We start from the raw sequence: 16,062 nt of genomic DNA on the forward strand, positions 1-16,062 counted from the left end.
CATTGTGATGGTGAAGAGGAAAGGGAATCATTGACCTTACCTCTGGACACTGTTGGGGTAGTGTTGAAGGTGCCCCACTCCACAAACAAAGCAAGGCCACCCTAAACCATCAGAGAGCTTAATAGATCCAAAAACAATAGCAAGGGCTTCTTCCTTATTCTGGGTAAGGGGCAGGATGGGGAACGGTCTTAGAAACAATGGTGGAGCCTTCCACTCATGTCATGCCCATGTGTCCAGCGGAAAATTTCAAACTTTGAAACAAAGAATTATAATGATGACAGAGGAAGGTAGAAGACATGTGGCATATTAGATGGGCCAACACCTGAGTCAAATTGAAAATAACCTGTGGGTACAACTAGTTCCTAATAGTGTGTTGTACATATCAAATTTGCTAAGAATATAAATTTCAAGTATTCTCACCACAAAATAAGTACTTTTATGATTGATATGTAAGTTCATTTGCTAAACTTTCTCACATGTCACTTATGAATCATAATGTGATTCTACGCCCCATTAAATATATATCTTTATAGTCAATTTATAATTAAAAAAAGAAAGAAAGAAAAGAAAAAGGGAAAATCTAAAGTGAGACACACAAATGAATTCTTGGTACAATTGAAGCACAGGTATTTTTTTCCTTGTGGGGTGCCAAGGCAAAATGGGTGTGCCAATTTGTAGATGGTTGTGCTACTCTACATGGGATTATTTTATTTTAGAATGTCACCAAGGCATCACTTAACTTCCTGTGGCTTCTTGTTTCCCTAGAATCCCTATCTCCCTATACATTCATCCACAGCTCAGCAGACTCCAGTCAAACGCTCTCCATATACAATTTGTATTCACTCTTTCCTCGTTAATCAGCACACATCATTAAAAGGCCAGCTCATTTTTTTTATAGAGACATTGTAATGGAGAGGTGGGAAGTCAATTTGGGATCCTAATTTTGCCATTTAACAATAAGAATAATAAACTGTGCAAAAGACAAATTTGTACAATAAGTTGAGAGGCTTGGAGGTCTGTCTTCTCATTCCCTTCGTCTCTATAGACATTGGGAGAAGATACAGATCCTTCCATGGGATACCTTAGAATAATGATCTAAATTCATGAAACAGAATGGTAAAATTGTAGTCAAGTGTTGGTTGTAAGATCTACTGAATTGGGGACATTTTATGTGTACAAGTAGCTACTGCAAAAATCACCTCCTTAAGAAATATAACTCAAACTATATAAGTATATAAAATTAAATGAGAAAGTGTTATCTCATAGCAAGAATCTAATCAGTGACAACCACCTATTAATAACTTAAGAACCTTTAAACTGGATCCTAAGGAAGAGCTGCAATTCTGGGCAAATGAATCTTTGGGCTGTTCCTTTGTTAGAAAACCAATGTTTCTTAGGGAATTTTTGCATTCTTCCCAGACAGCAATGGTTCTTCTGAGTTTCCCACAGTTCCTTAGCACATTTGACCTTGCTTTAAGAATAGGTCTAAGCATCCCTGGGAATTGGAGGGCTGCCATTCTCTATCAATTTTTAGCTTTCCCTTTAACTAGACTGTATTTTATTTTTGGCCATATTCAATGAGCTACTTGCCCCAGATATTTAAAAGTCAAATATTCTCATTTCTACACAGGTCTGATTACCACGACTTCAAGGAAATTGGATCGAGAGCAGCAGGCGGAACATTTTCTGGAGGTAAGTGCACAGAAAGAAGCGGCACTCATTAAAATTGACTTTCGCTAACCCATCCCCCACCCTCATCACTGAGGAAGAACCTTAACACATGTCTAAGCAGTGGGTTTCCAAGGCAGGTGCTCCTTCTGGCCTGATCGATTCTGAGTTTGAAGGTTTCCAGTGCAGTTCTCTGTGAGCCAAGCAGGACTCAAAGAGAGCACTTAGCCTCTGTTGAGGACAGGCAGGTGCCTGCATGTCTCTGCCTGGACTTCAGACTCCTATCAATAATCAGAGAACATTTTGGAGCAGAGCACTGTGGGCCTCAGCTCCAGACGCATGCAGGGAAGAAGCAGCCTCATTGCAGTTAGAATGAGGTCCTTTGAGAGGACCCTGTTCTTCCTGGAGAGATATCTGAGATATCTGAGGATGAGAGGTGCGTCTTGATTCACAGCCAAAGATGACTGCTGAAACTCTACAATCCATAGCCATAATTCATTAAGACAGGAGCAGCATCCACAGTGGAAACTCTAAGAGCATTGCTTCTGAAAGAGAGATCAAAAATCGTATAAGGCAACAGATAAGAACAGAGACGAAAGCTAGGTCTGTGTATCTTCTTTCTTTCTTTCTATACATTTCCACACTATTTGCTGGGGAGCTTGAAGGAGTGCTACAGTATGATTTAAGTGTGATAGTGTGGTATAGAATGGCAGATGATGGCCAAATCTGAGGGCGTTGTTCAGAGCTGATAATGTACACATGATTTTACAATGTTCCATTTATCCCCAAGACTTGGACACATATACCACATCTGCACATATACACTCATACTCAACTACCTGCCTAGACATATATGTATATGTATGTATATACATACATACATACATACAACCACATACCTATAAACTTATACACACACCTATATGTCTGGACACATTTGCACACTTTACACACACACACCTACATATCCCTAAAAACCTACACAACTATACACATATATATATGTATGCACAAACACAACTCTCAAATCTTATACAGGAATCTCTCTGGAGTACTCCTTTATTTATTTGTTCACCATGAAGGCTCTATTTAAGAAACACAGGGCACCGAAGTAACCTGTGTAGCTTGAAGCATTCCATCATGCTATATAAAATAATCACCTTAGACTCCCATTTCCTTGCCCCGAAGTATGGCAGAGCATGAATGGTATATATACCTCACAGGGACACTGTTAGAATTAAACTTTGTGTTCTATAGCAAAATGATTTTCAGAACTTCAAGTCCCCTGCATAACAGAGTGTTTTCATTGTAGCATAACCCAGAGGTAATCTGACCAAAGCACTACCTTTATCCCATAAAGATAAAGACTACAGGCTGACAAATAATTGTAATACTTTTTTCAAAATCCTATTAATGGACTGATACTTCAAGTGATTCAGGTCAATGATGTCTGAGTTGTTGTTGTTGTTGATGTTGGTGGTGGTGGTGGTGGTGGTGGTGTGCGTGCGTGCGTGCGTGCGTGCGTGTGTGTGTGTGTGTGTGTGTGTGTGTGTGTGTTCTTTCCAGAGAGAGCCCAAAAGCCCCGGAGAAGCTCTGTTATGAGGTAGCTAAACCTGTTAGCTCTGAAAAGGAAGAAAGAAAAATACTATCTCATTAAGTGGAGTGCTTGGTATCCTGGGAGGGGTGACACAGAGCAGGAATAAAGTTGTGTAACGGAGAAGGAATCCAAGGTTGTTTGGGGGTTGGAAGACTTTGCTCCCCATGCAAATCCCTGATGTTTTCAGATTCTTCAGAAACTCAGCTAAGTATTGAGCAACACACTGATGCTTTAAAGTGGCATAACTTGGGGTCCAGAGCCTAATTGGTCAAATGATGTCAAATAAAAAGGAGGTAAAGCATCATAGAATCTAATGTCACAGAGTTGTTACACTATTACAATTTATGTGAGATCTTCAGTCCAGCCACTGACACAGAGTAGGGTTGAGGAAAGTCAAAGCAGTTATTGAGGTCTGAGCTAGTATCATGTGGTGATCTAAGGACAGAACCCTCAGATGTAGTTAAGTTTATGTCTATTCTCTGAGAGAAACAGCAATCTTAGGCAACTCCACCTGCCGCTGAGCTTCTGCCTGTGATTAGGCATTAACCAATCTCTTCACAGACTGAGGGCAGGAATGATAGCCATGAGATGGTCAAAGAAAGAAGCCACTAAAAAGGCAGCAAGGGAATGCAAGAGAGGATTGGGGAAGCTCTGTTCAAAAAGGTGACATTTGGTGACTTGAGCCTGAAACTCTGTCCAAGAAAGAGAAAGTACAGAAGAGTGTCAACATGGAACAGGGGCAGAAGGTGAGGGGGTGGGAATTCAAAGTGAAAAGCAAACAGATCCTCGCAGTTAGGATCCCATGGTTTTCCCTGAGTGTGACAGAAAGCCATTAGCCTTTGACAGGCTGATGATTGCAGAGTCAAGCTAGAGTAGGGTAGTGGGGACAGTGGGAGAATATAGGAAGCTTCTAGTGAGACTCAGATCCAGCAGTGTGGTCTGGAGGAGGGTGAGAACACAGGAAGGGGACTATCTATTCCAGATCCCATCAGAGATACAGAGACAGGCAGTTGGGAATTTCAGGGCTCTGGGTCATTTGAATCAAATCAGCATTCCACAGGGTACACCTCATTGCCTTCCCAGTTCCAAAACCTACTGTCCTCAAAAGTCTTCTGGGACTCAAAAGCTGAATCTTTGTCTCTCTCTGTCTCTGTCTCTCTCTCTCTCTCTCCGTCTCTCTCTCTCTCCCCTCCCCTCCCTGTTTCTCCCCTTTTTCTATCTATTTTCACTTCTTCATCCCCCTCTTCCCCTCCTTTCCTCTTCCTGTTTTTTTCTCTTACTTTCAACCTTTAAACTGTATATTTTACAGCCATTGTGTTTTTATTTTACGTAACATGACAGGGGAGTTTGAATAACACCCATTTATATTTTAATTGCTCTTGTTTTGGGTTAGTCCTGCAAAAAATAATAATAATTGGTAGTACAGACTAGAATTCTCTATTACACACATTTTCATAACTGCTGATCTGTCTGGAGAGTCCTGAGTGTAAAACTTAATCTCTTAAGAGTTTAATTGCCCAAGTAACACTGTGATACTTTTATGCTCATAGGAACCTCTAGGTCTGTTTTATAACTTTTCTTTCCAATAAAATGAAGTTGACTCTCCTCGAAGGAGTCAGTTTAGAAGTCAACAGAGCACATACATCCTGTAAAGAAACCCAGAGGATATAAGTATTTAGATGTTGGTTGCTGTCTCCATGATAGGATGTACTTCAGTTATACCTTGGTTAAAAAAATACTTATTTTTATTGTGTGTAGGACACATGAGCTTGTGATTCTGTAGAGAAGTCACATTGACCTGTGGTTGTCATACTGTTCTGGCTCACACCTGTGACCCCATTATTCAGGAGGCAGATGAACCGCAGTTCTCACTAGTCTAGCCTACATCGCAAGACTGCCTCATCAAACGAACAGCCTGTAGATATCAAAAGTTGGTTGTTATCAGAATCCAGAGAACTTGCCAACACAGTAAGAGCATCAGAAAACTGCAGACAGACTTTCATGTGCAGCGCCTGCTTCCTCCATGATTTCTGAGTGTTAATTCTCACCTACCTTGGAAGTCACTTATGTGAAAATATTCCTCTGAACTCCTCTCACCTCCGTAAATGCAAAAATAGATTTGTAGCTCACATACTCAAACTTTATTCAACCCTTGACAGGCAGTTGCGGCTGTGGTGCCAGAGGCCAGTTCCAACACAGAGATATAGTGTTGGAAAAAACACATTAATTAGTGAATAAGCACCCTGGCTTGGTAGCATTAACTTTGGTCTGCATTACTCCATTTCCAGAGAAGTCAGCTGTGAAATAAGCAATAAAAGCACTAGCTCTTTCTGGTAGTAGAAGCAATGATGGAGACTGGCTTCTCACCTATCAGATGCTGAAGCACCCCAAGGGCATGAAACTCCATTTCTTGTAGTATTGAATCAAAGCCCTGCGGAGAAGGCTGCCGTTCAATAGACTCTCAGAGCTCAAGTGCAGTCCTGGATGCCATTCACTGCATGGCATGTTCTCTAGATGCCATGTTCCTCCCCCGTGAAGAGGAGGAACATTTCCTGACTCTCACGTGGTGTGAAGAGCAGCTGAAATGACAACCGAAAGGCGCTCAGGATGTGGATGTCAGAGAATATGTGTCTGTGAACAATGGGGGTGTGGTCAGGACAGACTGGCTTTCTTGCCTCTGTGTTTTACACTTGGAAACTCTGAATGCAGTGTGTGTGATGTCATTGGTGTCACTCTAAAAGACACAGTGTTGAGGACACTCTCAGCACTCGGGAGAGTGTGAGCTCAGAGATACAGGACAAGAGTGCTCTGCTTCCTTTCATTTGCACAAGGATTGCCAAGTTAAATTATCTCCAGCAATAAGTTCGAGTATCTGTAAAATAAAAGTAATAGCAGCTGCCTTTTATTCACAAGGTGCAGAGAGCCAGGGACCCACAAAGCCTCCAAAACACTGCTAGCCCCTCCCTTTCCCATCTCCTTTTTTCTCCCTTGTCTTCAGAAAACACCGTCAGTTACCTTTTGTTTATTTATTTTTTGTAACTGCTCCAGCAGTTGACTCTGTGATATTGGTTTGATTAATTGTGTGTGTGTGTGTGTGTGTGTGTGTGTGTGTGTGTGTGTGTGAGAGAGAGAGAGAGAGAGAGAGAGGGGGGGGTGGGAAGAGAAAGAGAGAAATATTCTAAAGTTCTAGCTTAATTGTCAGTGTCTAGATTCTGCTGTTTCTTTCATTTTGAAATGATGCTCTGTTTGGAGCTAGATGTGCTGATTAAAATCTCCCAAAGTGAACAGAAAGTATTTTATTTACAAATCAAAAAATACAACAGGAACCAATAACCAGTGTAAAGACAGCCAATAAGAAATTATGCTGAATATGTGTATAACTTGAAGTAGTTAAGAGAATGTGGTAAGACTTTATGTACTAAAATTGCCATAAATATAAAATTGTATCAGAGATGTATATGAGACTATAGGCATGTGCATTATTTAGCATTTGTCTTTTTCACAAACTCATCCATCATCTTCTATAGGATACATTTTATGTGGCTATGATTTTCTTCATGCTTTGAAGTCTCTTCACTTTCTTATTAATTAAATTTATTCTTAGACAATTTTATTCAGGTATATGATGCATTCTGATTACTCTCTCCCTCACAATAAGAGAAATGTGCTGTACTTCAGTAAGTTCTTAAACTACCTCCTCTTGCTGCCAGTGCAAATCCATTTGCCAGTGTGTGTGTCTCCTGGGGACTTCCCTACTTTGGTAAGCATCTGCTTGTGAAAGGATGATAATTTGTGGAGAAAAACAGATACAAGATCACTTCAACCTTCTATTTCCATAACTTAATCCTTAGAGGAATGTCCTTAGAGGCTGTCTCCCTAATGTCCTGTGTTAGCCACATTTCTTATGCTGTGAAGGATTTTGTTTCTGCCACCTCACTCTGCACAGAAGCTAGTACTGATAGAACCAGAGCCCGTGTTCAAAGCCGAAGAGCAGTTCCTAAATCACACTCCCCTGCTTGCAATTCATCATCCACTGGAGGTGATAAATATCTAATTCAGAAGGAAGATCTTAGATTTTCATGAGGTACCACTGTAATTCCTGGTGTGCCACTGAGCACTTTCAAAGATGCTGATGCATAAAGAATGGGCATGGAGCTAGCTCTGTGTTAATGTGGACTTTCCCATGACACTATTGAGATGGTATACACTTCCAAGTGACTACTCTCAAGTAAAACATAAAAATATCAATATATGTTTATAAAGTATAAATCTCTCCAGACCAAGCAGCCAGAGTCTGCAGAGGAGTCTGACCAATCTAGAAAGTCTTTTCCACTGTAGAGAGACATGATACTTTTTATGTCATCTCCCCGTGGGGAAGAATCTTTTAGGCAAAGTGTCACTTTTCTTTTCTTTTTTCTTTTTCTTTTTCTTTTTTATAGTTTCAGGTTGTATATTTCAGTCTTTTTTTAATTAGATATTTTATTTACACTTCAGATGGCATCCCCTATCCCCATTCCCCCCCACCCCCCTTAGGAAACCCCTATCCTATGCCCCCTTTTCCTTTTTGCATTTATACATTTTTTTTTAAAAAATGTTAATCATAGGCTTTATAAGTTTGGAATTGTTCAATCAGAGGTGTAACCCACTGACCTTTTCTAAGCCTCAGGACCCTCACCCAAAGCCTCTGAGGAGATGAAAGAGAAGGCAGGACAGCCATTGTAATTCAAAGCTTGACTCTGGCCTTATTGGGCAGAGAGCCAAGCCAACAGCAGACAGGCTCTCATGATGTGAAGGAATTGGAGACGCTTTTGTTTGTTTTGACAAGAGAACATGATAAGGGTTTTTATTAATTCAACATTTATAAAACAGAGAATGATGTTATATTTCTATCAGCCATAGCCAGAACATGTGGGTGCCACCTCTGCATGAAAAGAATCACAGACCTCACTGCCCAAGGCCATAAAAAATCCATGATCTACACTTCGATACATGTGCAAAACCATCTGGCCATCTTCAGCAATGCTTCCAGGGGCAAATTATTAAAAAGTTCCTGTCAGAACACAAAGACATTAGCATATTAGTAAACTCAATTTCTGATGCTTTCAAAGCGTATGCATCCACACACAAACACACAGAGATAGAGACATACATGCATATATGTAATATATGTAGCCACATGCACACATACATATACACAATCATATGTATATACACAGACATATACATATACATACATATATGTATGCACACATGCACACAAATGCATATGCACACATACATATATACACATAGACAAATACATAACATGTATATACACAGACATATAGAAATATATACACATATGTATATATATACACAAATACATGAACACAATAAATACAAATGCACATTTTATATATATTCACACATAAATATATAGATGCAGTTATATACACATATATACATTCACATATGTCCACATACATATGTACATATATGCATATACTTGTATACATATATATACACACAAACACACATATATACACACACTTATACATGTACATATATGTATCTATACACACAGAGAGACACACACACATACTACATGCCCACCCACGCAAACATACATAAAGACACACATATACATAACAAGCACGTGTGTAAGGGAGAAAAATACTAAATTACTCTAAAACTCCTTTAGAATTTTAGAAGACTGAGATTTTAAGGAGTATAGTTATTATCAATTATGAAATAGTTTCAAACATACAACTATGATCTACAAAAATATAGAGTGCAAAACAAATATTCATTATAGGGAGGAGAAAAGGGGAGAGAGAGGGACACTCAAAAGGACATAAACAGCTAGGAAAATTTTAATAAGGAAAATTTAATAGCATCCATAATTTTCCCAACCACTAATAACCACCTTTTCTATTTTATGTGATTTTTCAGAATATTTTTGCATTTACCTGCATATACATATTTATTACATATAATCTTGTGTAAAAGCTGTCAAATATGACTAGAGAGAGGACTTTGTGTGTATAGTCCATGATTCACCCAAGAATGATACTCCAGAGTCAAATAGTATGTAAACACAAAGAGTGTTTTATCCTGCAGGAGTCCAGTGTGCTGGGGTCTTCCATTACCAAGATAGAGAGACAAGCAAGTGAGCTCCCAGGCCAGATTTAAAGCACATTAAAGGAATTCTGGGGCTAGGTGACCTTTATCTTGCTCCATCTCTAGGAACATTCCAGAACCATTGCCAGGGTATAGGGACTGGAAACTGTTGATGGGGAAGTCTCAAAACTGTTGCTGACGAAGTCTGAAAACTGATGCTGACCCATTGTCCTCGCCTCAAACCAGGTAGTGGGGTACGTTCTGAGGCCTGGATTTGCCTGGACTTTCCCAGTTCTTGGAAAGACAGATTTAGGCCTCATCTCCCGAACTGCCAATTTGAAGTCTGTCATAGAATCAGTCTAGACTTCCCAAGTGCTTAATCTATTTGCAGATCTTGCAGAGGACCAGAGCTGTTTCCAGCACTCACCTCACAACTCCAGCTCCAGGGCTCCAACATATTCTTCTGGCCTCTATAAGTACCTTCATACATGTATACATCTACACATACAGACATCCACATATCTATAAATCTTTAAAAGCCGCCAAATACATTACAATATCGTACATATTCTTTTAAAAACAATTTTGTTTATTGAATCCATTTATATATTGATACATTTATGCTCCCCAATAGGATCTCATTAAATAGTACTGTATAATAGACTTCGTAATGACCTTAAGAAGGAAACCACTCATCAGAGAACTCCACGGATTCTTCCTAGCCTTCCTTCTCAGCCCTCTACCTACATTTGCATACCGTCAGTATAGAGCCCATTTGGAGGCCGTTGACTTATCTGCTGGCCATAGATCAATTCAAAGACAGACTGTTGAATCAACCAATGTCACTTAGCAGATGGCTTGATTAGGCTGCACAGAAACAGGAGCAGAGGGTCCCCACTGGTCTAGGCGTGCAACCCTAGATGCCTCAGCAACTCATTACCCAAACCATCAGTTATTCCTCTCACTTTCGGTGTAGACTGACCTTCTCATGACCACAGCACATGCTCACCTTAGCCACGCTGCAGCCATTTTTTGTCAAAGGTATCAATAAATCCTATATTACCATTATATCTCACCATTAAACAACACTTAGAAACAGCTAGTCTAGGTGATGGGGACATTTAAATCTCAAATAAGACCAAGGTAAACATTTACCAAATATGGTCATGTGAGCAACGTTCATGTCTAACATTGTTGCCTGCCCTCTCTAACAGTGACACTTTGTGGTATCAGTGGAGACAAAGCACTACTGTGGCTGAAGCTTGGTGTGTCATTAAGAGAGCATGCATGCCATCCTGGGTTGGAAGGCAAAATCCTAGCAGCCAAACCTGGATCAGTTGTTAAGAGCACCTGCTGCTCTTGCAAAATACCCAAGTTCAGTGCCCAGCATCAACATTGCAGCTGACAACTGTGTGTCACTCCAGTCCCAAGGATTATAACACCCTTTTCTGGCCTCCAAGGACACCAGGCACACATGCAGTTCACATACATAATGCAACCAAACAGTGATAAACAAAATAAAATTAAGAAATCTTTATTTTAAAAAAGCAAAGCAAAATCCAGCCAGATGACACTTATGGATGTAACAGAGAGAGAAGCAGCCACTGACTCATTGTCATCTGTTTCCATGGAGGCTAAGCTACCCAGGGACTCTGAAAACCTGGTGCCCTCAGTTAAACTCACTTTCACACAGCCGTAAGGTGTTGTTTTGGGAGAGGAATAACAGGGAAAATACTATACTCCTATGAAATGCCCTGTTTGGGGGTTAAGATGCAAGTAAATATATAATTTATGGATAGGTCTGTTGAGACTAACGATTGCAGGATCCTTTAAGACTGGTTTTGCTTCCTTCCTGCCTGTGTGTTTAAACCTGCTGGCATCTTAAGTATTAGCTTCACTGAGCTGAAAAGCATTCTTCCTCTACTATTTCATGTTTGTAAGCTGAGAAAAATGACTATTTCATGTCCATTCTGAGGAAGACTCAAGCATCCTGCATTGGGTCCTCATTATTTAGCTTTTTTGGGTCTATGGAGTGTGGTATGTTTATACTGTACTTTATTGATAACATCCACTTATAAGTGAGTAAATACCACATGTGTCCTTTAGGGTCTGGATTACCTCACTAAGGTTGATATTTTCTATTTCCATCCATTTCCCTGCTAATTTCATGATGTCTTTGTTTTTAGTAGCTGAATAGTATTCCACTGTGTAAAGGAACTATTTTCTTTTATCCATTCTTCAGTTGAGGGGCATCTGGGTGGTTTCCAGGTTCCTGCTATTATGAGTAAAGTTGCTACCAACATAGTGGAGCAACTGTGCTTGTGATGTGCTGGAGCATCTTTTGGGTATATGCCCAGGACTGAGTTGCAGCTCAACTTTACAGCTAGATTTATCTAGGAGAGATCTAGATTCTGGGACTGTGCTGAACATTTCCAGAGATGTGAATAGGAAACTGTAGATACATCCACTTCGGAAACACAAGAAGAAACCACATCTACGTAGAAGCCAACTGAGGAGAAAAATGAGCTGAGACCCCTTATTTCGTATTATTACATCACCCACCATGAATTTATTTGACCCCAGTAGGACAGAATTCATAGCTCTGGGAATGAGATGAAGTAGAAAACAGCACTCTGACCAATTTACATCTGACATTACATGTAAGTGTTTAGCTCATTTTGCAGGTATGTGGACTAAAGGCCTGATGTGGCACATTAAAGAAGCAAAACAACAGAGTGTATAGCTGCTAGAGATAAGAGATAAGATTCAAGATGAACTCACAGGGAGGGTGGGTTATAAGTTCAAAACCACAAGTTATGAGCAGAGGGAGAAGCATTGTCCCACTGCCTTTCTTGTTCTCTTTTTAATTGCCACACATTTCAGTCACATCCAGATGTTCTATTATTGTGGCTACCAACTTGGGAAATTACATTGTAGTCACTTTCAAAGCTGTCAGAACACGAAATTCAACGATGACAGTTTATAACCCATTTTCTCTTAAGTGCTTAATTTTTTTTTTCTTAACCCTGATAGGTTGTCATTTGCATAAAGAAAGTCAGGCTTCTTAAACTGAGTTATCCTTGTATATGTAAAGTTGCTCTTTATGGGTCCCCATGGGTGTATTGATTCTCCTGTACACGCCTTAAGCCCATCTTAGTTCACCTTCTCTCTTTGTACTTGGGCCATTTGAAAAATGTATGCTGCTTGAAACTTCGGTGCTATTAATTTTGAAAAATGCATGTTTTCCTACCTAAACAAAAAATATAATAGTGTAATTTCTGTTTTACAACTAATATGTTTCCTATTTCTCAGAAAGTTTTATCTGTAATTTTCAGTTGCAAAGGGATAGAGTTCTTCAGTTCAATGCCTTCAGCATTCTTATGGTAATTTGGAAATTGGGAGACTTGGCCACATTCAGAGATGGTAAACTGCAGAGAAGCGGCCACTTTCAAATCAAACAAAGGCATCGAGAACTGTGAGGTACTTTTGAAAGGAGACTGTTTCTAACAAGTCAAATTATAGTGTCTATTCCTAAAGTCAATGAAAGGGTGAGTTCATATGAGATGGTGGCTGTTGCTCTTTTGTGGAGGCTGCTTGCATAATCTGTCTGACTGTGCCTAGCAGCCCATTGAACACAATAAATATGTAGTGCTGATAATGTTACTGCTCAGAATTCATTTAGCACTTTCACAGCTTTTGAGTGTCATGATGTTCTGCCTACTAGGTGCAGGGAATTTTAATTTAATGCCCTCTTCGAGCTTTGGAAGTGTAATGACCCATGTAAGGTAATCCTCTACTCCAGCAGGACATTTTTGGAGCAAAGCCACAAAATGGTCTAAGAATTCATTAAAAAAAAAAAAAAAATCAGAGAAACTTTTCTTCCCACATTAAAATACAGAAGCTTAGCTGACTGGCTTTCACAACGTCCCTCCTCTAAGACATCTACATCATTATTTCCCAACACCAACATACAAAAACAGGAAAAGTACAGAGAATTTGAGTACATCTATAATACTTAAAACATTCTAATCACCCTCAGTTATACTGTGATCCCTGGCAGAAGTTGAAACAAGAAGAAAATGAATCAATCAAAAGGCAGAAACAAGCCACATAGCCAACCTACCTCAATGTTCTTTAGCCTGACTTAGCCATGACTAGACTTAGGGATATCTTTTAGGTTTCAAATATTTTCCCCCATGAAGTCAAGGTTCCTCTTGGCTAAAGAGAAACTGGTAAAGACAACTGTGGTTTTTTTTCTCCTTTGTTTTTATGGTGCTGAAAATGGAACCCAGGGTTATCTACAGGCTGGGCAGGAATTCTGTCACTGACCCACACTCTCAGTCTCAAAGATCATTTTTATATCAATTGTGGTTTTACTACTGACACAATTTCAGACATCTAATGGGCACTGCAGACCTGTTTATTTGAAGAATAAATGATTCATTAAGGGAAGTATTAACTAACAATAATAACACCTGTTGATTATTTTGGTTTTTCTTCTTTTAATATTTTTATTCTTCTCTTATACATTACATCCTGAACCTATTCCCCCCCCCTCCAACTCTCAAAATCCTTACCTCCTTCCCTATCCCCCAGATCCTCTCCATTTACCCTCAGAAACAGAAAGGCCTCCCAGGGATATCAACTGAACATGGCATAACATGTTACAGTAAGACTAGGCACAAACCCTCGTGTCAAAGCTGGATAAGGCAACTCAGTGGGATTAAAAGGGTTTCAAGCACAAGCAAAGAGGCAGAGACACCCCTACTCCCATTATTGGAAATCCCATAAGAAAACCAAGCTACACAGCCATAATGTTTATGCAGAGTTCCTAGGTCAGACCCATATAGGTCTATGTTTGTCACTTCTGTCTCTGTGAGCCCCAGTGAATCCTTCTTAGTTGATTCTGAAGGCTGTGTTCTCCTGATGTCCTTGAACCCTCTGGCTCTTACTCCCTTTCCTCTTCATATTTTGAGGGATTCCCCAAGCTCTACCTAGTGTTTATCTCTGATTTGCTCCCATCGACTGTTGGATAATGACTCTGATGACAGTTGGAACAGGCACTGGTCTGAGTACAGCTGAATGTCATTGGGAATCATTTCTATTGACATTTTTCCCAGTCATGTTTGGTTCTATCCTGGCTCTCTGGGCTGCCCTGTTTCTGGTTCCCAGCCATCCAGGCAGTGTCAGGCATGAGCTCCCTCTCATGGCTTGGGCCTCAAGTTGCACCAGTTGTTAGTTGGCCACTCCCACAAGTTCTGCACCACCCTTACGCCAGCACACCTTACAGGCCAAATAGATTGTAGGATGAAGATTTTGTGGCTGAGTTAATGTCCCAGTTCCATGGATGGGAGCCTTAACTCATTATAAGATGGTCAGTTTGGGCTCCTTCTGCCCAATTACTCAAAGACTTCACTAGGGTCACTCACATAAGATTCTAGAAGTTTAAACTGCACTGTGTTTGTACATAGCTCCAAAAGTCCCCCTATTCCAGTTGTCTCTCTCTCAGTCACTCTCACCCACTGTCTGACTCCTTCTTTTCCCATTCTCACCTGCCCCCAGATCCCCATAAAACTATTTTAATTCTTCTCCCCAGGAGGATCCATGAGCCTCCTCCTTCTCCCCACCCCCTGTGCTAGCCTTCCTTCTTAATTAGCCTTCTGGGTCTGTGGATTGTAGCACAGTTACTCTTTACTTTATAGCTAATGTCCACTTATAAGTGAGTACATACCATGTTTGTCTTTCTGGGTCTGGGTTACCTCACTCAGGATGATTTTTCTAGTTCTATCCATTTGCCTGAAAATGTCATGATGTCACCTTATTTTAACAGCTGAGTAATAACTGTATAAATTTTCTTTATCTATTTTTCAGTTGAGGGACATCTAGGTTGTTTCCAGTTTCTGGTTATTATGAATAAAGCTGCTATTACTATAACTGAGCAAGTGTCCTTGTGGCAGAATGGAGTATCTTTTAGGAATATGCCTAAGACTGCTATGCCTGGGTCTTGAGATTGATCAATACCAAGTTTTCTGAGGAAACTTCCTGATTGATTTCCATAGTGGCTGTAAAAGTTTACAGTCACACTAACAGTGAGGGAGTGCTCTCATTTCTTCACATCCTCATCATCATGAGCTGTCACTGGATCTTGATCTTAGTCATTCTTACAGGTCTTAGATAGAATCTCAAAGGAGTTTTCATTTGTATTTCCCTGATGGATAAGGATATTGAACATTTCTTTGTTTCTTAGTCATTTCTGATTCCTCTTTTGAGAACTCTCTGTTTAGACCTGATGTTCCATGTTTTTAAATTGCATTATTTGGTTTGTTGATGTTTTGTTACTTGAGTTCTTTATGTATGTTGGATATTAGCCCTCTGTCAGAGGTGGAGTTGGTGAGAACTTTCTTCCCATTTTGTAGGCTGCCATTTTGTCTTATTGATGGTGTTCTTTACCTTATGGGAGCCTTTCAGTTTCATGTGGTCCCATTTCTTGATTGTTGCTCTTAGTGGCTACTGGTGTTATTTCTGTTCAGAATGTTGTGTCCTGTGCCAGAGTATTCTACACGATTTCCCACTGTGGTGGCTTGAATACGAATGCTCCGCATCCACTCACACATTTGAACGTTTGGTCACTAGAGAATGGTACTATTAGGAGGTGTGGTCTTATTAGAGTAGATGATGCATTGTTGGAGGAAATTTTT

At 40.0% G+C, this 16,062-nt stretch overlaps 1 protein-coding gene across 2 annotated transcripts in view; it reads left to right on the forward strand.

Annotated features, from left to right (window-relative positions):
* The window catches only part of Fat3 (FAT atypical cadherin 3), a 451,748-nt gene that overhangs the window by 282,976 nt on the left and 152,710 nt on the right, over window positions 1-16,062 (forward strand). For both annotated transcript variants that reach the window (XM_076925995.1, XM_076925996.1), the window contains exon 3: window positions 1,631-1,692. In XM_076925995.1, the coding sequence (XP_076782110.1) occupies window positions 1,631-1,692 (62 nt within the window). The remainder of the gene's footprint in view (window positions 1-1,630; window positions 1,693-16,062) is intronic.

This window comes from Arvicanthis niloticus, chromosome 27 (genome assembly GCF_011762505.2).
Source record: "Arvicanthis niloticus isolate mArvNil1 chromosome 27, mArvNil1.pat.X, whole genome shotgun sequence".
NCBI lineage: Eukaryota > Metazoa > Chordata > Mammalia > Rodentia > Muridae > Arvicanthis > Arvicanthis niloticus.